At 40.7% G+C, this 21,164-nt stretch overlaps 1 protein-coding gene across 21 annotated transcripts in view; it reads left to right on the top strand.

Annotated features, from left to right (window-relative positions):
- The window catches only part of DTNB (dystrobrevin beta), a 241,875-nt gene that overhangs the window by 87,523 nt on the left and 133,188 nt on the right, over positions 1 to 21,164 (top strand). For all 21 annotated transcript variants that reach the window (XM_086325903.1, XM_086325906.1, XM_086325902.1 and 18 more), the window contains 2 exons: positions 47 to 152; positions 3,798 to 3,964. In XM_086325903.1, the coding sequence (XP_086182029.1) occupies positions 47 to 152; positions 3,798 to 3,964 (273 nt within the window). The remainder of the gene's footprint in view (positions 1 to 46; positions 153 to 3,797; positions 3,965 to 21,164) is intronic.

Raw genomic sequence — 21,164 nt, 5'->3', positions numbered from 1 at the left:
TAACGTTAGAGTTCAGAGAAAAATAATTTTTTTTTTCTCTTCACAGAAAAAGATAATGCTAAATATGTTTTTAGACACAATGATGGCCGATCCTCCTCCCCAGTGCCTTGTCTGGCTACCTCTCATGCATAGGCTTGCCCACGTGGAGAATGGTAAGCAGAACTTTCATCATTCAGTCCCCTGTGCTGTAGGAAGTATGTGAACTGATAATATATGTAATGTCTTAGCTATTGTCACTGAAAATTGTAATTGATATTTGTTGGCACTCCATCATTTGAATTTGTAGTTTCAGCTTTCAAAAAAGAAAATTTATTTCTCAAAAATAAAAAAAGAGGAAAGGGGACATATTACATAGGATACCAATGTAGTAATATCAGGTCAGAAAACTTTGTGTTTCAAACTCTAGGCTTTTCTCCCCAAATTCCAGATGATTGTTTTCCGTTTGATCCCACCCGACTTAGCCGTGACTTCCTTTTTTTCCCCTGTAGTTTATAAAAAGCTTAGCTCCAAAAAATTGAATATATTAAATAGCCACCATTAAAATTATAATTATTTTGGAATAGTTTAAAGGAAAGTAGCTAAGATAGAATTTGCTACTTGGTTTCACCAGTACTCAGTTTTTTTCTTTACTACTGAATTGCTCTCAGTATTCTCCCCAAGTGCATGCATGCTAAGTCACTTTAGTCGTGTCCAATTCATGTGACCTCATGGACTATGTAGCCTGCCAGGCTCCACTGTCCATGGAATTCTCCAGCCAAGAATACTGGAGTGGGTTTCTTCCCGACCCAGGGATCAAACCTGTGTCTCTTGCATATCCCACTTTGGGAGGCGGGTTCTTTTGGAATTGAAATGGTATTTACCTCTGAGTAACTTCTTAGGTTTTTCTAGTATTGTTACCAGCTTAACTCCTTGATTAGGTTGTTTCAGTTCATTAAAGGAAAGGCCCTGTTTTCTCTGGACCTTCCCTTCTCTCATGGCTCTTGCCTGTCTCTCCTTATTCCACAGAAGAGAAAGAATGAAAGGTGACAGGCACTAAAAGTTAGAGTCCTCTTCTTCATTTTGTAAGAATGAGAGAACATAACCATACTCTCTTATATTCTCTGCCTCCTATTCATATCTTTTATTTTTTTTAATTTCTCAGCCTTTTGCCCAATTATGACTTTAGTTCACAAGTCCTTAGACGCAAGATTATTTTCCTAAAGTTCTGGAATTTCTTGAGTAGACTAAAACAGCTAAATTTTAAACAGGATTTTTGGAAAGAGCTTTGTGCTATTAAATTATAACAATATTGCTTCCTTGGGGGAGCAATACTTTTATAGTCCTAAATGTTTTAGTAGTTTCATATCCAGCTCATTTTCGTAAAATCGTTTTATGCCTAGTCTACCAAGTAGAGGGAATCTCATTTGTCGAGATGTATTATCATTATCCATGTGAACATTTTGTTGTGACTTTCTATGTAGTAGTTATTGATTACATTCTTATGTGATTAACACTTTGATTACTCTTTAGAAATATCTTGGTGACAAAAATTTAAATTTCTTAGAGGAAGTTTCAGAGAAGGCAATGGCACCCCACTCCAGTACTCTTGCCTGGAAAATCCCATGGATGGAGGAGCGTGGTGGGCTGCAGTCCATGGGGTCGCTAAGAGTCGGACACGACTGAGCGACTTCACTTTCACTTTTCACTTTCATGCATTGGAGTAGGAAATGGCAACCCACTCCAGGGTTCTTGCCTGGAGAATCCCAGGGAAGGGGGAGCCTGGTGGGCTGCCGTCTCTGGGGTCGCACAGAGTCGGACACGACTGAATCGACTTAGCAGCTGCAGAGGAAGTTTATACTTTCAACTTCTCATTCCAGATTTTACTCTTTCTGTTATTCTTTAGTGATCCTGTTGCATTATTTTTTTCACCAAGTGCTCAGGTTTTGTCCTTGTTTGTTTTGAGTCTTGATTCTCTAGTTAACCTACATTTTTGGAAGCAGGACTAGAAGTCCTTATAATTGAGATAAGATTGCCTTTGTATCCATAGAGCCATAAAGAGCTATTCAAATGATGATTTGACTATTACACCCCTCTTTCCTTTGACTTTGACTTCTTGTGTTCAGAATTGAATTGGCAAAGGGAACAATGTTGCTTTCAACATTTAAAAGTATAAATAACAATCTGAAATACACAGTTGTGCATTTATTGCCCACTTTCCACTCAATGAATTGGACTTTCAGGCTCCAGTAACCCTTATAAATCCTAATTGCCAGCTGGCGGTTGTCCACCAGGTAAGATGCTGTGTGAGGTGGAGAAAAGAGTGGCAGGTCACTGAGTTTCCCTTCCTCCAAATCACTGACCCTTCATTGGTTAGATTAGAGTACTTTATTTTATGTCAGTACTTAGAGCTCTTACCTAAAACTAGTACTTTTTTTTTTTAATTAAAAAAAATTTTTTTTTAAATTGAAGGATGATTGCTTTACAGAATTGTGTTGGTTTCTGCCAAACCTCAACATGAATCAGCCATAGGCATACATATGTCCCCTCCCTCTAGAGCCTCCCTCCCACCTCCCTCCCCATCCCTACCCCTCTAGGTTGTTACAGAGCCCAGGTTTGAGTTCTCAGAGTCATACAGCAAATTCCCATTGGCTATTAAAACTAGTATTTTGATGTGGCTTGCCTTACTTTTTTTTTTTTTGTTTACCAGTTCCCATTTGCTCCCCAGTATGTAATACTATTTAATTCAGCAAACATTTGAAGACCATCAGTCCAAGGGACTGTGTGAAATACCACTCGCAGGTAATAGAGACACATAGCGTGTCGTCCTGGCCCTCTCAGATTTTATGTTAGTGAAGGAGACGTGTCCACAGCCAACAATATACATCTCTTTAAAAGAAATAGGATTGGAAGAGAAATTTGGAGTGAAGGTGTCTCTCCTTACTTATGCTGCTGCTACTGCTGCTAAGTCGCTTCAGTCGTGTCTGACTCTGTGCAGCCCCATAGACAGCAGCCCACCAGGCCCCGCTGTCTCTGGGATTCTCCAGGCAAGAACACTGGAGTGGGTTGCCATTTCCTCCTCCAATGCATGAAAGTGAAAAGTGAAAGTGAAGTCGCTCAGTCGTGTCCGACTCTTATTGACCCCATGGACTGCAGCCTACCAGGCTCCTCCGTCCATGGGATTTTCCAGGCAAGAGTACTGGAGTGGGGTGCCATTGCCTTCTCCATGTATGCAAACTTTGAGACATGAGTGATGTTTTAAAGACGGAAATTGATTGGTTTCTAAGGTGAATTGTAATCGATTCTCAATGGGACATTTTGGTATTGTCTTTTTATTTCAGTGAATGGCTGGTTCAGTTCAGTTCAGTCACTCAGCCGTGTCCAACTCTTTGCGACCCTATGAACCGCAGCACGCCAGGCCTCCCTGTCCATCACCAACTCCCGGAGTTTACCCAAACTCATGTCCATTGAGTCAGTGATGCTATCTAACCATCTCATCCTCTGTCGTCCCCTACTCCTCCTGCCCTCAATCTTTCCCAACATCAGGGTCTTTTCCAATGAGTCAGCTCTTCGCATCAGGTGGCCAAAGTATTGGAGTTTCAGCTTCAACATCAGTCCTTCCAATGAACACCCAGGACTGATTTCTTTTAGGATGGAATGGCTGGTTAGATGAACTAAATAGAAGACAGTTGCAATTCTTCAGTTCTAGCTGTGTTTTCACCTTGGCTTTTATGTTACATTTGGTCTTCCACTGCACTGACCTTCTTCTCCAAATGACAATGACTTCTCTCTCTCTCTGGCCCTCTCCTCCCGCCCTAAAGTCTTCCACCCTGTGGAGTGCTCCTATTGCCGCTGCGAGAGCATGATGGGTTTCCGGTACCGGTGCCAGCAGTGCCACAACTACCAACTCTGCCAAAACTGCTTTTGGCGAGGCCATGCCAGTGGCCCTCACAGCAACCAACACCAGATGAAGGAGCATTCCTCTTGGGTAACTGCTCTGTGTCTCAGTCTGTATCCCCAGCGCTTATCTGTTTCATCGGTAACAGCACTAAGGGCTTCTTTCCTGATAGATGCCTATCAGATGAGGATGTGGCGTCATCAAATATTAACCCTGACTTTTATGATGGGGTTTGCAGATACGTTGTGCTTCATCACTTGATTTGACGAGCAGAGTTGTTGTTGTTTGTTTGTTTTTTAACATTTGGCAACTTTGTATTCACATTAAATAAAATATCACCAGCATCTTCCCTTGACAAGACATTTGCTTTCACAAAATGGAGCTTTGTTTTTACATCTGTGTTGTACGTATTAAAGATGTTCCAGAGTGTATTTTGTGCTTTTCTTGAGCATTTAGGGTTAATGCTGCAGTGCACATGCTTTTGATGAAATCTTTGTGCACATTCTAAATTATCTCATTAACATAAGTTCCTACAAGAAGCTAGCTGCGTTATGTGGAAGATTTAAATTTCTTTTTTGCAAGCAAATTTTATTCATGCTCATAGGATTTAAATGTTGCAAAGAAAGCTGCATAAGATGAAGTTAGATTTTTGCCTCTTGAAAATTGGGGAAATACTGTATTTTACAGTTGCCACATTGATGTCTACTTTCAAAAGTAGTCTTTTAAATAACAATATTTAGGTGGAGGTCAGTGTTTAACTTTTCTGTGTAGTGTTTATAAATCATGTAACAAGTTTAGCATCAGTCATTTTTTTTCTTCCCTCCTTCCAGTTTATTTCTAGAGTTTTAAAAAATGCCATATTTTTATTTCCTAACAGTTGCTATAGCCTTGTTTTAAAACTTTTTCCTCTAGTTCTTGTTTGTTGATTGGTTGGTTGGTTTGTTAAAAGGTAGAAAAATATTTAGGGTCATAATTGTGGACCTAGGTTCTTTAGCCTGGGCATCGTACTAAACTTTAAGTATTAGAAAGCTTCATTTATTAGGGGCTGGGAGCAGGTCTTTTTTCTTTTAGTTAACCTTCTTAAAAATCAACCAAGAAAAAAGCAAATAAGGGATTAGTTAAAAACCAAGAGCAAACTTTAATCAAGTGTGTACTTCATTTCCTACATCTTTGATAATGTGTTAGAGATCATTTTTTTTATTAGATGGCTTTTCAGTTACAATTAAACCATAAAACTTTGTTAAACTGAATCTCCTATCCTGAGTCTTGTTGTATTGTAAATTCCAATTTATTTTTTTGGTTGAGGAGACATTATTTTAAATTTTTTAAAAAGGCAAAGGGGGAAAAAAAAAACCCAATAGTTTATTCTCTTTCATTGGCTAGAAAGAATTTATAGATTTTAAAATTGTTACTTTTTCTTCAAGTTTAAGTATCCCATGCTGTTAATTGACTTTTTAGTATTTTTTGGCTGTTTCTTGTTTAGAGTCTTACTCTTTACACTGAGATAGCTCTTTGCTATCTCAGAATGATTGGATTCTCTGAGTGTATCTACTGAAAATTCTCCTTCTAGATGTCAGGGCTAGGAGGATGAGGATCTTCTTTTTCACCTTGGTTTAAACTTGCTCATTTAGCTAATTTCTAACCCTTGTAGAAATGGGAATTTTACATTTACTTAAACATCAGTGACTGTTTGAATATTGCTTTATGATTTACAAAGCAGTTTTTCATACCCAGTTGATCTATAGCATACCTAAAGTACAGAAATCACATGTGAAGTTTTAAATTTCTGTTTGATCCTCACAACACTCTTGTGAAGTAAGTCTTATACCCATTTTTAAAAAATTTCAGTTTTGTTATTTTTTTTCTAGTTTATTCATTCATTTTTGTGGTGGTGACTTAAGATTTCAAGAAAATCAAGTGTTATCAGCATACATAATTTTGATGCTGGTGTCATAAATGTATTAGTTCTGAATTTTGATGAGTATGTGCATTACGATGCATTACGATGGTAAATGCATCCTGGGAGGATCTTTTGGCAGTGTGTGTGTGTGTGTGTGTGTATGTGTGTGACTTGTTTTTAAGATTAGGGCTCTGTGTGCGATGTTCTTGTTCTTTGAGGAAGATATGGGTGAATTTTGAGGCTAATTGGGTAAAGAAGTTTCCACCTAAGAAAAAATATATAATCAGTTTAGTGGTAATTTTTTTGAAGTTTGTCCACTATATTTGTATTAATATTTTGAATGAATGTTTCTCTGTATGTTTATAACAGATGAATTTAGTGTGCATGAATTCCGTTGTAGATTTGATATGTATATTGTTGGTGCTTGGAATTTTTATTTTTCCGAAAGTTCTGTTTAATGTTTTATGTAAGTAACTATGCAGTATACTTCATTATTCTTTTAGTCATCAATCCATTCTTTTACCTTTATTATAGAAAAGAAGCCATATGGTACCATACCTGTGATTCATTCTGTCCGTTTATTATTTATTCAAAAGATATTTTTTGAGCATCTGCTATGTTCCAGGCAGTGTAAAAGGCTTATGAGATCTATCTATGAACAAACCAGACAAAGACTCCTACCCTCAGTTCAGTTCAGTTGCTCAGTCGTGTCCGACTTTTTGTGACCCCCCATAGACTACAGCATGCCAGGCTTTCCTGTCCATCACTGACTCCCAAAGCTTGCTCAAACTCGTCCATTGAGTCGGTGATGCCATCTGTCTCCCCCTTCTCCACCTGCTTCAATCTTTCCCAGCATCAGGGTCTTTTCAAATGAGTCAGTTCTTTGCATTAGGTGGCCAAAGTATTAGAGTTTCAGCTTCAGCATCAATCCTTCCAATGAATATTCAGGACTGATTTCCTTTAGGATTGACTGGTTTGTTCTTTTTGCTGTCCAAGGGACTCTTTAAGAGTCTCCAACACCACAGTTCAAAAGCATCAATTCTTCGGTGCTCAGCTTTCTTCACAGTCCAGCTCTCACATCCATACATGACTACTGGAAAAACCATAGCTTTGACTAGATGAACCTTTGTTGGCAAAGTCATGTCTCTGCTTTTTAATATGCTGTCTAGGTTGGTCATAACTTTTCTTCCAAGGAGCAAGCATCTTTTAATTTCATGGCTGCAGTCACCATCTGCAGTGATTTTGGAGCCCCCAAAAATAGTCTGTCACTGTTTCCATTGTTTCCCCATCTATTTGCATGAAGTGATGGGACCAGATGCCATGATCTTCGTTTTTTGACTGTTGGGTTTGAAGCCAGCTTTTTCACTCTCCCCTCCCTACCCTGATGGAGCTTAAATTTTAAGGGGTGTTAAAGACACCACTAGGGCTTGCCAACATCACTGTTTTCCTGTTTTTGCTGGGCACACATCTAGACTACATTTTTCAGCCCCTCTGTATCTAAAAGGACCATGTAAATAACTCTTACCAGGGGAATGTGATTAGAGTGATACATGTCTTTCCAGAACAAGGCAGTTGATAGCTGGATGCCTTTTCTATTTTCTTTACCAGCTTAATGGAGAGAATTTCTTTAGGATCCAGAGAGGGTGAAACTATAAAATTTCTTAAGGACCCAGAGAGGGTAAAACTATAAAGAGAATTTCTTTAGGACCCAGAGAGGGTGAAAATATAAAATGAAAGGAAACTGGGTCTTTGAACAATGGGTGAGAAGAATCCTGCCAGCTTGTGTGACTCTCGTGGGAGCAAGAAAGAAACCTTGTATTAAGCCACTGAGGTTTTAGTTTTTGCTACAGTGGTTGATACTAGAAGTGGAGTTGTGTTAAAGCAAAACCTTTAAATCTGTTTCACTGACTTAGCAGTCAGGTAGCACTCTGATGAGGATGCTGCCTTTGGGGATGGGAAGGACTTGCAGGTTCCGCAGAGGTGACCAGTTTGGTAAATTTGTCATCCATGGTAACTTGGGAAACCTACCTCATGCCAGGTTAACTCTTGGTCAAACATTGGAAAAGGTCACAGTGTGTGTTGACTTATTGTTAAGGAATTATGTGAAAGAGAGGAGTTAAGGAAAGAATTGGCTAGTTTTCAACCAAAAAAACGAAAGGGAATAGAGAAAGTTCTGAGAGTTGGGGCAGAGAAAGGAAAAGCAGACTGTTTTAGAGAGCAGGAGATAAGAGTTGAGAGAGGCTTCGAGCATCAAAGACCTAGTAAACATTTCAGTTGAAAAAAAGTGACCCAGTCCTGTGGCCAAGCTCAGATGAAGGGTGAAAGTCCATCAGAACTGCTGCTCTCACCAGAATTATCTTGCTCCCACCTGCATAGCTTCTGATTTACTGGCTCCGGGATACACAGAACCTGGACACAGGCTGCTTTTGAAAGTTTCCCCAAGTGATTCTGTTTTGCAGCCAAAGTCGGAAACCGCTGACCTATTGTTTCATCTGGCCTCCAGGTGGCTGCTGTTAGTTGAAAGCAAGAGTCATGGAGGCAAACACATAAATCAGGATTGAGAATTATGTCTGGGAAAGAACTTTGTGTGTGGTTTCTGGCACATGGAACTGACTAGAAACAAATAGATCAAAGGCCTGCTAAGTTTTTGAGGGAATTATATTGGCAACGGAACCATGAGCCTGACTATTTGAGCTGTAAATGTAAAACTATTTAAGGACCCCGAACTTGCTCTGGAAAGAGGTGGGTTGTGAAGGTTTTACAGCCCCTTAGGAGGGCATGCCAGAGCCTACTTGAACCAAGGAGGATATTGGATGAAGAAGAACCTTCTGCTCTTACCCTGCTATTTATTGTATGTTGGGACTAGGGAGGGCGGGTGCAGATAACACGCTTGTTCAGTTCATAGGATGCAGCCTCAGGAACTGCACGTGGTCTTGATGAAGAAGAGTGTGCAAGAGTCAGAGGTCCTGCACTTGTAGTTAAATGCCCTGACTGAATGGGACTTTAGGTTTGCTTTTGGGTAGTGGGGGAGGTTTGAGTGTGTTCTCTGTGTAGCAGAAGAAAGATTAGAAGCACTTACCAGTATCCATGCTTTCCTTTTCTTCCTGGATCAGTCCAGTTTAGTCACTCAGTTGTGTCCGACTCTTTGCAACCCCATGCACTGCAGCACGCCAGGCCTCCCTGTCCATCACCAACTCCTGGAGTCCACCCAAATCCATGTCCATTGAGTTGGTGATGCCATCCAACCATCTCATCCTCTGTCATCCCCTTCTCCTCCTGCCTTCAATCTTTCCCAGCGTCAGGGTCTTTTCCAATGAGTCACTTCTTCACATCAGGTGGCCAAAGTATTGGAGTTTCAGCTTCAGCATCAGTCCTTCTAGTGAATATTCAGGACTGATTTCCTTTAGGATTGACTGACTGGGTCTCCTTGCAATCTAAAGGACTCTCCAAAAGTCTTCTCCAACACCACAGTTCAAAAGCATTAATTCTTCTGTGCTCAGCTTTTTTTATAGTCCAACTTTCACATCCATACATGAATAGACTACTGGAAAAACCATAGCTTTGGCTAGATGGACCTTTGTTGGCAAAGTGATGTCTCCTGGATATATAACTAGATTATATAACCCATCCTCCTTGTAGCCAGATGGGCTGTGGGACTAGTTCTTACCAATGGAATTTGTTTGGAAGTGATCTATATTAGGGTCAAGGTTCAGTTCAGTTCAGTTGCTCATTCGTGTCTGACTCTTTGCGACCCCATGAACCCCAGCACGCCAGGCCTCCCTGTCCATCACCAACTCCCGGAATCCACCCAAACCCATGTCTATTGAGTCGGTGATACCACCCAACCATCTCATCCTCTGTCATCCCCTTCTCCTCCCGCCTTCAATCTTTCCCAGCATCAGGGTCTTTTCAAACGAGTCAGCTCCTCGCATCAGGTGACCAAAGTATTGGAGTTGCAGCTTCAGCATCAGTCCTTCCAGTGAACATCCAGGACTGATCTTTAAGATGGACTGGTTGGATCTCCTTGCAATCCAAGGGACTCTCTTCTCCAACACCACAGTTCAAAAGCATCAATTCTTCTGTGCTCAGCTTTCTTTATAGTCCAACTCTCACATCCATACATGACCACAGGGTCAAGGTAGTTAGCAGCAATTGTGTCTTCTCCAGTTTCTCTCTCTTTACCCTTCCCACTCCCTCTGTACATTTGCCCAAATGAAAGGATCTCTGTTAGTTCCCAGAGGCAGAGTCCTTAGATGAAAGGAAGCTGGGTGCCTGGATCAGAATCCGTCTGCCAGTTTACACTCTCACATGAGCAAGAAATCAGAAAAAAGAATGAAGGGTAGGAGTGGGGAGAGTCTTAGAGGCCTTGTTGACAAAATGAGATTTGAGCGGTCTTAGATGTTTGCCTGCAGACATCTGGGAAGAGCAGGAGTTTTCAGTGTCATGGCTGTAGAGCAAGACTGTGCCTGAATTCAGGGAACAACAACAAAAAAAAGAGTAGACAGAATGGACAGAGCAAGGGGAGGGTTGTAGGAGAGGAGGTCAAAGAGGTAGCAAGGGCCTTGGTGGCCATCATAAAGACTTCGACTTTTACTACAAGTGAAAGAAGAAATCTTTAGAGTTTTGAGTAGAAAAATAGCTTGCATTGATTTATATTTTTAAATGATCAGTCTGGATGCCATGTAAAAAGTGCACAGTGAAAGGAAAAGATAGAAGCAGGCCATTTTGGGGAGGTAATTGCAGTAATTAAACAAGACATGATAGGATATTAGCAATAGAGATAAAAAGAATTAGTAGCAGTAAAAAGAATTGAATTAAGATATATTTTATAAATCTGTCTCATGGGTTGAATGTGGCTTGTGAGAGGAAAGGAGTCCAAGGAAATGCTAAGATTTTGTCCTTAACAGTTATAAGGATGGAATTGCCATCAGCTGAGGCAATGGCAGCCCACTCCAGTACTTTTGCCTAGAAAATCCCATGGATGGAGGAGCCTGGTAGGCTGCAGTCCATGGGGTCGCTAAGAGTCGGACACAACTGAGCGACTTCACTTTCACTTTGCACTTTCCTGCATTGGAGAAGGAAATGGCAACCCACTCCAGTATTCTTGCCTGGAGAATCCCAGGGATGGGGGAGCCTGGTGGGCTGCCGTCTATGGGGTCGCACAGAGTTGGACACGAAGAAGTGACTTAGCAGCAGCAGCAGCAGAGATGGGGAAGGTTTGGGGTAAAGATCATTTAACAGTGATAAAAAAAAAACCCAAAAACCTACAACACTACATCTAGAATACTTTAAAAGAATCTTCCTCCAAATCTGAATCATTTAAATATGGCAATAAAAATTCTACTAATATGATGAGTAGTTAATTGAATAAAGTTTTCCTTTTAAAAGTATGATTTAATAGAAAATATGATAGTCTCTGTGACTGAGTTAACCATTTAAATCCTCATTCAGATCATAAGGCTGGGATGATTGACAGGAGCCATCTCTGTGGGCCTCTGAGTGTGGCTTCATGGTGTGGATACTGTGTTTTAAGAGAGAACATCCCTGCAGGAAGCAATTGGAGTACCAGCGTGCCTGGAGCTCTGGGGAAAGCCGCAAGGCCTTGTCTGACCTGGCTGTGAAGTTATATCATAATACTCCACCATATTCTGCTAGTCACAGTTGCTAAGGCTGGAGAGAAGGGACTTCATCTCTGATGATGGTGGGGTGGTGATAAAATTCATCACAGTGGAGCCTGGGTGGCAGGAGAGATCACTGCAGTTATGTTTGGAAAATACAGTCTGCCACCCAGAGGATAAAGCCTTACAGTCTGAACAAGGATTTCCATTCAGCCAAGGAGACTATCAAGTTTTTCTACTAAATTAGTACAGTTTGGCGGCATTAAGTTTATTCATATTGTTGTGCAGCCATCACTGCCATCCATCTCTGGGACTTCTTCATCTTCCCAAACTGAAACTCTAAATCCTTTCCTGATATGCAAGGAGGATGGAGATAAACAAGCCTGCTCCCACTCCTTGCCTTCCCCTGCCCCTCCTTACATTCTGATCTCTGTGCATTCTGGTCTTCACTTTACCAGGAGAAATTTGACCAATTTCCATGTGGTCGTGACCAATTCCCATGTGCTCATCAGTTCACGGTAGGGAGTATGTGTTTGTGTACAAAGTATACTTATACCGCAGTACAGTTTCTTGGTAGAATGTCTTGGTAGAGGTAGTTATGTATGGATATGGAAATTTCACCTTTCTTCCCACCAGATGGCAGACTCCACCTCAGAACAAAGTTATCCTATACTTGAAAACCTATAAATGACAAAGTATTGGATTTAACAACCTCTATTACTATGATTGCTTTTTTTTTTTTGAGTAAATGTTAATGGGCAACTCATATATGTCCAGTGTAGTTGTTTGGGCAGTGATGATATTAAACCATTTACTTGAAGCAGTTAGAGAAGCTTATGTTGTTATAGACTTGAAACAATTAATACTATTGACTTTTGTCAGAAGCAGATTTCATTTTCATGTGGTCAGTATACCCCGCCTCCCATCTCTAAAATTCTAAAAGATAGTATGTCTTCATGGAGGAGGAGGTATGTTTCTTGGCCATGCCCCTGTTTAGTTCTAAATAGTTACATGTCATAGTTCAACAGCTACTTTGTACATAGTACAAAACTAGGCAGGAAGACTATTTTTTACTTTTTTTTTGATCTTTATTATTTATTTTTTTGGTTGTACCACTTGACGTGTGGGATCCTGGATCCCTGACCAGAGATCAGACCCATGCTCTTTGCAGCGGAAGAGTAGACCCCTAATCACTGGCCCACAGGGGACATCCCAGGAGGAGTATTTTTTAAAGGCATAAAGCAGTATCCTCACTTATAGCAAGTTATAGAAAGAGGTGAGATACACAGGTGAAGAAAACTGGTACAAAATCTAGTCCCTTAGGCCAATGCCCCCTGCTCCTCAGAGAAACTGCTGAAACTTGCACACTGTGGCTTCACTCCGTGTTGACTGCAAGGAGAGCAAACCAGTCCATCCTAAAGGAAATCAACCCTGAATATTCATCGGAAGGACTGGTACTGAAGCTCCAATCCTTTGGCCACCTGATGCGAAGAGCCGACTCATTGGAAAAGACTCTGATGCTGGGGAAGATTGAGGACAAGAGGAGAAGTGGGTGACAGAGGATGAGATGGTTGGATGGCATCACGGACTCAATGGACATGAGTTTGAGGAAACTCAGGGAGATAGTGATGGACAGGGAGGCCTGGTGCGCTGCAGTCCATGGGGTCGCAAAGAGTTGGACATGACTTAGTGACTGAACAACAACAAAATGTTAAATAGTTGCCATTGAGCTGACAATTGCACTCCTAGGTGAAACTTGAGAATTCTCTTTTGAGAATTGGAGATACTCTGTCCACACAAAAGCTTGTACATGAATGTTCATAGAGACAGCATTCAAAATACCTAAAAAGTGGAAATAGACCCAAATGTCTGCCAACTGATGAACAGATAATCAAAATGTGTTATGGCAACATAGTGGAATATTACTAGGCAACAAAAAGTAATGAAGTGCTGATGCATGCTTTCAAGGGAAGAACCCTTGAAAATATGTAAGTGAGAGCAGCCAAACATAAGATGGCACACAGGGTATGATTCCATTTATATGAAATGTCCATGATAGGCAAATGTGTAGAGACAAGGTAGGTTAGTGGAGTGGGGGAAAAGAGTACTGAGTTTCTTTTAAGGGTGAAAAAAAGATCTAAAATGAGATATTAGTTTTGGTTAACAACTTTTTAATATAGTTTAAAAACCACTGAATTGTGACTTTAAAAAGGTGAGTTTTATGATATGTGAAGTATGTATCTCAATAAAGCTGTTAAAAATTGGTCAGGGAAAGTTTTTCTTAAGAAGTGACATTTGAGCTGAGATTGGAATGACTAACTTGAGGTTGGTGGTTATGAATTCAAAGTCAGACCAGTTGGTGTAGTTGTGTATTTTACTTCCGCCCCCTCCAGTGTGTGAGAAGCAGAGTAGGTAGAGTTGGTGTTTTAAAAAAAGAGTATGACAAAGGAAGAGAGCTGGTGAGAGAGGCTGGAGAGTATGCAAAGAAGTTACTGTAATAATGGGCAGTGGTGTGCAGGTTGGCTAATGAGAGAAATGAGACCGTGAGGAAGATGAGGGATGGGGTGAAGGTGGTAGGTTCAATGACGTTTAGGTCCCACTGGTGTTGAAGTTTTGCTGGAGGCAGAACACTGGAAGGAGTGAGCTAGAAAGATAGAAGTTGGCGTGAGAGCAGGGTGCTTGACTCAAGGTTTTAGATAATATATGACAATTGGTAATACAGTGTTCTAGAACAAGACTTGAAACTGGTGGCTGATGCAGAGTGGAGGACAGGTTGTTGTAGGAGAGTTCAGGGAAGACCAGTGTATAGGTTTCTTAAAGTTGCTGTAACAAATTACCACAGACATGGTGGCTTAAAACAGAAATTTATTCTGTCACAATTCTGGACACCACGATCTTTTATTTTATTTTAAAGTTTATTTTATTGAAGTGTAGTGGATTTACAATGCTGTGTTAATTTCCACTGTAGATCAAAGTGATTCAGTTTTTTATATATATATATATATATATATATATACACACACACACATACACATGTACATTCTTTTTCATGATCTTTTTCACTGTGGTTTATCAGTGAATAATTGACTGATATAGAATATCAGTCAATATAGAATATTGACTATAATTAGAGCTTCCTTGGTGACATAGCATTAAAGAATCTGCCTGCCAATGCAGGAGATGTGTGTTCAATCCTTGGGTTGAGAAGGAAATGGCAGAATGGAGATGGAAATGGCCACCCACTCCAATATTCTTGCCTGGGAAATCCCCTGTCCGTGGTGGGCTACAGTCCATGGGGTCACAAGAGTCAGAAACGACTTAGTGACTAAATGACAACAACAAATTGAATATAGTTCTCTATGCCATACAGTAGGACCTTGTTGTTTATCCCTTCTGTATGTAATAGTTTGCATCTACTAACCCCAAACTCACAGTCCATCCCTCCCTCACCTCCTCCTTGGCAACCATGAGTCTGTTCTCTGTCCATTGACACCACAGTTTGAAATCAAGATGTGAGCAGGGCGACACTCCCTGTGGAGGCTCCAGGGAAGAATTCATTTGTGTTAGGGTTCTCCAGAGAAATAGAATCAATCGGGTTTACATTTATATAAGAAGTGATTTATTATAAGGAATTGGCTCATGCAACAATAGAAGCTGACAAGCCCCCAAATCTGTGGGAAGAGGCAGAAAGCCAAGAACCCAGGAGAGCCAAGGATGTAGTTCCAGCTTGGGTCTGAAGATGTGAGAACCAGAACTGATAATGTAGATCTGTGTCTGAAAGGCCTGCAGGCATGAGACCCAGGAAGAACAGATGTTTCCATTCAAGTCCAAAAGCCAGAAAACCAGTGTCCCAGTTCAAAAGAATTCTCTCTTACTTGAAGGAGGGTCAGACATTTTATTCTGTTCAGGTCTTCAACCGATTGGATGAGGCCCACCCACATTAGAGAAATCTGCTTTACTCAGTATACCAATCTGTGTGTTAATCTCATCCAAAAACACCCTTTATAGGAGCACTCAAAATACTGTTTGTTTGCATGTCTTGGCACGCTGTAGCATAGATGAGCTGGCACACAGAATTAACCATCATGCCATTCTTTGTCTCTTCCACTTTTGTGGCTGTTGTCATTCCTTGACTTGTAGCTGCCTCACTCCTTGGTCACATGACTGCCTCCTCTTCTCTTTCTTCTCTGTTTGTCTATCTCATAAGGATACATGTAATTGCATTTAGGGCCCACCCAGATAATCCAGGATAAATACTTCCTTCCCAGATCTTTAACTCAGTTACCTATTTTCCGTAGAAGGTAATATTTGCTCTTCTGACATATAGGGTGCTTATTCTCAGGTTCCAGAGGTTAGGATTTGGGCATATCTTTTGAGGGGTTCACCATTCAATCAACCACAGTAGTGTTTGGAAAAGGTCAACTATGTGGATGTTGAAATGAGTAAGAATTATGGCAGTAATATTGAACTCCACTAGAGAGGGATATTTAGGGCTTTGGTGACATGAAATTCATGTCATGATCACATGAAATTCAAAAGTAGGGTTTTAAGGGAAAGGGGAGAAAATCTGAGAATAGCTATCGGGTTCTAGGAGGACATCTCCCCCACACCCCCACTGGAGATCCAGCTGTTTGAGGGATGTGAGAGAAAAAGCGGCTGCCACTTGAATAGCTGCAGAGGAAGCCAAGCCTTCAGGGAAAGCCAGGTTTCCTAGTAGAGCAAGAAGGTGAATGTAAGACTCAGAGGAGAGGATCCTCAGACAGAGAAGGGGTTTTGCTGATGGTAGACTTGCAGACAAGTTGAAGGATTTGAGAGTGGAGGGTTAGTAGGAGATGGGGTCTTGTGAGGCTGTGCAGAACCTTACAAAATCAAAGTCCAAGTGGGAGACTCCAGTCTCTTATGAAACAGGTGTAACCTGTGATAAAAGTTGTACTGAAATTAGCCCATCTCCTAGGCAGATCATGGTGCTGCTGATGAGAGTATTGTTGGGAGAGGGTCTTGCCAGGAGCACATAGACCTCTGGGTTCCCATCTTTTTTTTTTTTTCTTTCTTATGCAGTTTAAAAGATTTTATTTATTTTTAATTGAGGGATAATTGTTTTACAGTATTGTGTTGGTTTCTGCCAAACATCAGTATGATCAGTCATAGGTACATATTGGTCCCCTCCCTTTTGAACCTTCCTTCCCCCCATCTCCCTCCCCATTCTACCTCTGCCAGTTGTTACAGAGCCCCACTTTGAGTTTCCTGAGTCATACAGCAAATTCCCATTGGCTCTCTATTTTACATATGGTTATGCGTGTTGCCATGTTACTGTCTCCATGCATCCCACCCTGTCCTTCCTCCCCGCCATTCATAAGTCTGTTCTCTGTGTCTGTGTCTCCATTGCTGCCCTGCAAATAATTTCATCAGTACCATCTTTCTAGATTCCGTATATGTGCATTAGTATACAATATTTGGTTTTCTCTTTCTGACTTACTTCACTCTGTATAATAGGCTCAGATTCATCCACCTCATTAGAACTGATTCAAATGCATTCCTTTTATGGCTGAGTAATATTCCACTGTGTATATGTACCACAGCTTCTTTATCCATTCATCTGTTGATGTACATTTAGATTGCTTCCATGTTCTAGCTATTGCAAATAGTGCTGCAGTGAACACTGGGGTGCATGTGTCTTTTTCAATTTTGGTTTCCTCAGGGTATATGCCTAGTAGTGGAATTGCTGGGTCACATGGCCCAGCACAAGCAGTTCCGAGAGGCAGGTTTATAGCAATTCAATCCTACATCAAGAAACAGGAAAAACACTGAATAGACAACCTAACTTTACATCTAAGACAACTGGGAAAAGAAGAACAAAAAAACCCCAGAGTTCGCAGAAAGAAGGAAATTAAAAAGATCAGAGTGGAAATAAATGAAAAAGAAATGAAAGAAACAATAGTAAAAATGAATAAAACTGAAAGCTGGTTCTTTGAGAAGGTAAACAAAAGTGACAGACCTTTAGCCAGACTTGTCAAGTAAAAAAGAGAAGAATCAAAGCAACAAAATTAGAACTGAAGAAGGCGAGGTTACAACAGACGATGCAGAAATACAAAGGATCAGAAGAGACTGTTATGGGTTTCTGGCTTTATTCCCTTTCATGGTGGTGTGAAGACCTGGGGAAATGTGACCTGAAGTTCTCCTGATGGCAGCTACACTGGCTGCTTCATTGACCGTGGGCTTCCTTCTGAAATTATGAATTTCTTGGGCCCTCCAAGAGGTAAAAGGAATAGGCTAGAGGTATCCTGACAGCATGTATCAGCAATTTCAGTGGGTTGAGTGGGATGTTTTACATATTGCTCTTCGTAGCATCTGAACGTTGCCCCAATCTACTCTGATATTTGGATGCACTGTGTATCCTTAAACCCACTTATAGCTGCAGAAGTGCTGAGTTTGAATGCAGAACACGAAATGGACCCACGTGTTTAGAAAGATGGATACTTATTCAAGAAAGTATTGGTGTGTAGTTTATGAAATAATAAGGGTGTTTTTCAACTAGCCTGATTATTTTTAGAACAGAAATGACAGGGAGGTTTTCCATTGCAAAGAAATGTATGACTTAACCGAAACCAAGCAGTTCTTCAAGTGAGCAGTTTCCTCTGGCAGTCATCTCACCCGCAGCCCTTTCTCCAGCGTTAGATCTCTTTTGATTCTTACAAGTGGCCACCAGAGCCGAACTGAAGAATGTGTATCCTGCTTCCATGTGTAGAGAGAATTAGAGGAATCTGTAGGACACAACAGTGTGAATTGTTGCTCTGTTTCTGCATTAACTCAGATCGACTTAGCAGCAGCAGCAGCATCAGTGATGATTGCCAGTGTGTCTAATACATTCTGAGATCTGTAGATACAGATTTATGGTAGAACTGTTTCTCTAAATACACTTAATACATGTGTATTGTATATTTATCACCTTTTATCTCTGCTTAATGATTACAAAATGTCCAATTATGAAACTTGGATTATCTACAATAAACTCATATTTTCATGGGTTGCACCATGAAAAGGAACCCATATTCTGTGCAGCATTCTCTCCTGAGCTGCTTTTCTTTTTTTTTTTAATTGAAGTATCGTTGATTTACAGTATTATATTTGTTTCAGTTGCACAACACAGTGATTCAGTGAGCTGTCTTTTCTTCTCTTGCTGCGACCTCTGAGTGTTTTCACATAGTTCCGGGTTTTAGATGACCCTCCGCACCCACCCTCCAGCACTTACAGATTTTTGCAGTTCTGAATTCCAGCCCAGGCTTCTGGTCCAGGTTAAGACTCCTGTATTCAGTGGTCCTATAGACGTTTCTGTCTTGAAGTCTCACTAGCTTTTCTGTCAACACATGATCCTAATAATTTTTTCAGTCAATTTTCTTTTTTAAAAAATTTTACGTATTTATTTTTGGCTGTGCTGGGTTTTCGTTCCTGCCCGGGCTTTTCTCTAGTTGCGGTGAGCAGGGGCTGCTCTCTCGTGGCGGTGCATGGGCTTCTCGTTGCAATAGCTTCTCTTGTTGCAGAGCATGGGCCCTTGGGTGTGCGGGCTTCAGGAGTTGCTGCGTGTGGGCTCTAGAGCACAGGCTCAGTAGTTGTAGCACACGGGCTTAGTTGCTGTGCAGCATGTGGGATCTTCCCTGACCAGGGATCAAACTCTTGTCTCCTGTATTGGCAGGCAAATTCTCTACCACTGAGCCACGAGGGAAGCCACAATTTTCTTAGACTTCTAAGTAGCTAACTATATTGCCTATGGGAAACAGTAACATAATCATTTCCCAATAGTTATACCTTTATTTTTTTAACCTTTGTTTTGGCAAGAATTTCTGGATCGGCACTTCCCAAAATTGCCTGAAAAAGAATCAGCTGGGCAACTTGTTTTAAATATACAGAGTACTATGTCTCTGCCCTTGGGAATTTTAACTTAGTAGGTCTGGGTTGAGGCAGAGGAATCTGTTTTATTTTTAAATAAATACCATAGGAATTTTTAAATCTTCAGATAATGTTGGGAAACACCGTTTCAGAGCTACTATTTTAATAGTGGTGATAGTCCTTGGTTCTCGGCTATGGAGCATCTGTATCACGTATGATGTTAATTGACTTCTGGTTCTGTTCCTGCCTTCACCTATGGCATTGTCTGTGACACCCGTTGGAGATATTGTGTGCCCAGGTGTCAGGGGGCTGTCTCAGTCAGGCAAAGAACTTTCTGCCCTGATAATCATTCCATAAGCATTTCTAGTACCTGTTCCGCTTCAGGTTGCAGAAAGTGCTGCCATACGAAGAAGCACACAGTGGGTCTTACTGGTTTTCTGACCTTCATGCCTTCTCTAACCTCCACCCTCCCTTTCGCAGGACTCCGGATGCCTATGAAACTTTTCCCATAGTACACTTGTGTGCTGCCCCTTTTTTGTCTTAGCTGACTAGACCTTTTGTTTGCCCAAACCTGAAGTATTGGTCATAGTTCTCCTTCCTCATCCTACCCAGACATGCAGTCTATTACTGCACGCGAGTCAGAGAGCTGTCGGTTCTGTATATGCTAGAAGCAGCATCTAAATCAGACATGATTTATAGCACACTGGGGTTTTGTCTTTTGTTAATGGAGTAAAGTTCTGAAAGCTTCTTTAGTTGTGTCTTTGGACTGGGACTTTCAGCTGTAGCTCACAGATAGCACTGTGACAGTGTTGAACTATTTCCAATTCTTATTCTACCATATTTTCTTACTTTTATATCTTTGAATCTGTTGTTCTAGCTACGTTTGTCTCCTCTCTTCCTCATCCTCCCCAATTTCCCTTGCCAACTTCTGTTCAGCCTCTGAGATTCCGCTCAGCCATTGCCTCTTTTCCTGAACCCCAAGTTGATTTATGTGTCTTTTCTTGCTCTGCTGTGACACACTGAATAGAAGGTACTTACGCTGTTGTAATTATCTGTTCACTTGTCTGTAGATTCTATTAGCTTGTAAGTCCTTAGTATGTTGCTAGCCTGCATACCCCAAGCGTTTGTTAAAGAACTTTATAAAGTTGGCATCTCCCACTTGTTCCAGTTTTTAAACTACTTTTGATCATGAGAATGTTCATTTTGTCTTCCTTGACTTGCAGAAAGTGTGAGAGATTGATAATGTCCAATTTTGGCAAGAATGTGGAGGAGAGGACTTGGTAGAAGTATGAACTGTTACAACATGTGAAAGATAAAATTTTAAATGCATATAACCTTTGACCCAGCAATTCTCCATATAGGAATTCTCCCACGAAGACCCTTGCACCAGGTATATCAGGGTTTAGGGATGAAGAGATGACCAAAATATCCAACAGTAGTGAAATGGTGAAATTTATTATGGTGTATATATGTGTATATGTGTGTGTGTGATTATATATATATATAATTATAGCTGTGGAATTCTGTGTAGCAGTCAAAATAACTGAGCTAGATCTGTATGTTCAGATATGGAAAGAGGTCCATAATATATATTCATCTTCATCCTTCCTCAGAAATATCCTCTGCTTTGAATTTAGTGCTTAACACTTCCATTCATATTTTTGTATTTTTATTACACATGTGTGTGACCATTAAAACATATAGCATTATTTCTCATTTTTTATTTTTTATTGAAGGATAATTGCTTTAGAGAATTTTGTTGTTTTCTGTCAAACCTGAACATGAATCAGCTATAGGTATACATATATCCCCTCCCTTTTGAACCTCCCTCCCATCTCCCTCCCCATCCCACCCCTCTAGATTGATACAGAGCCCCTGTTTGAGTTTC

The sequence above is a fragment of the Bos grunniens genome, chromosome 11, assembly GCF_055505025.1.
Source record: "Bos grunniens cultivar Pamir isolate PY7600 chromosome 11, Bosgru_T2T1.0, whole genome shotgun sequence".
Lineage (NCBI taxonomy): Eukaryota > Metazoa > Chordata > Mammalia > Artiodactyla > Bovidae > Bos > Bos grunniens.
The sequence above is the reverse complement of the archived record's forward strand: the minus strand, read 5'-3'. Positions and strand labels throughout refer to the sequence as shown.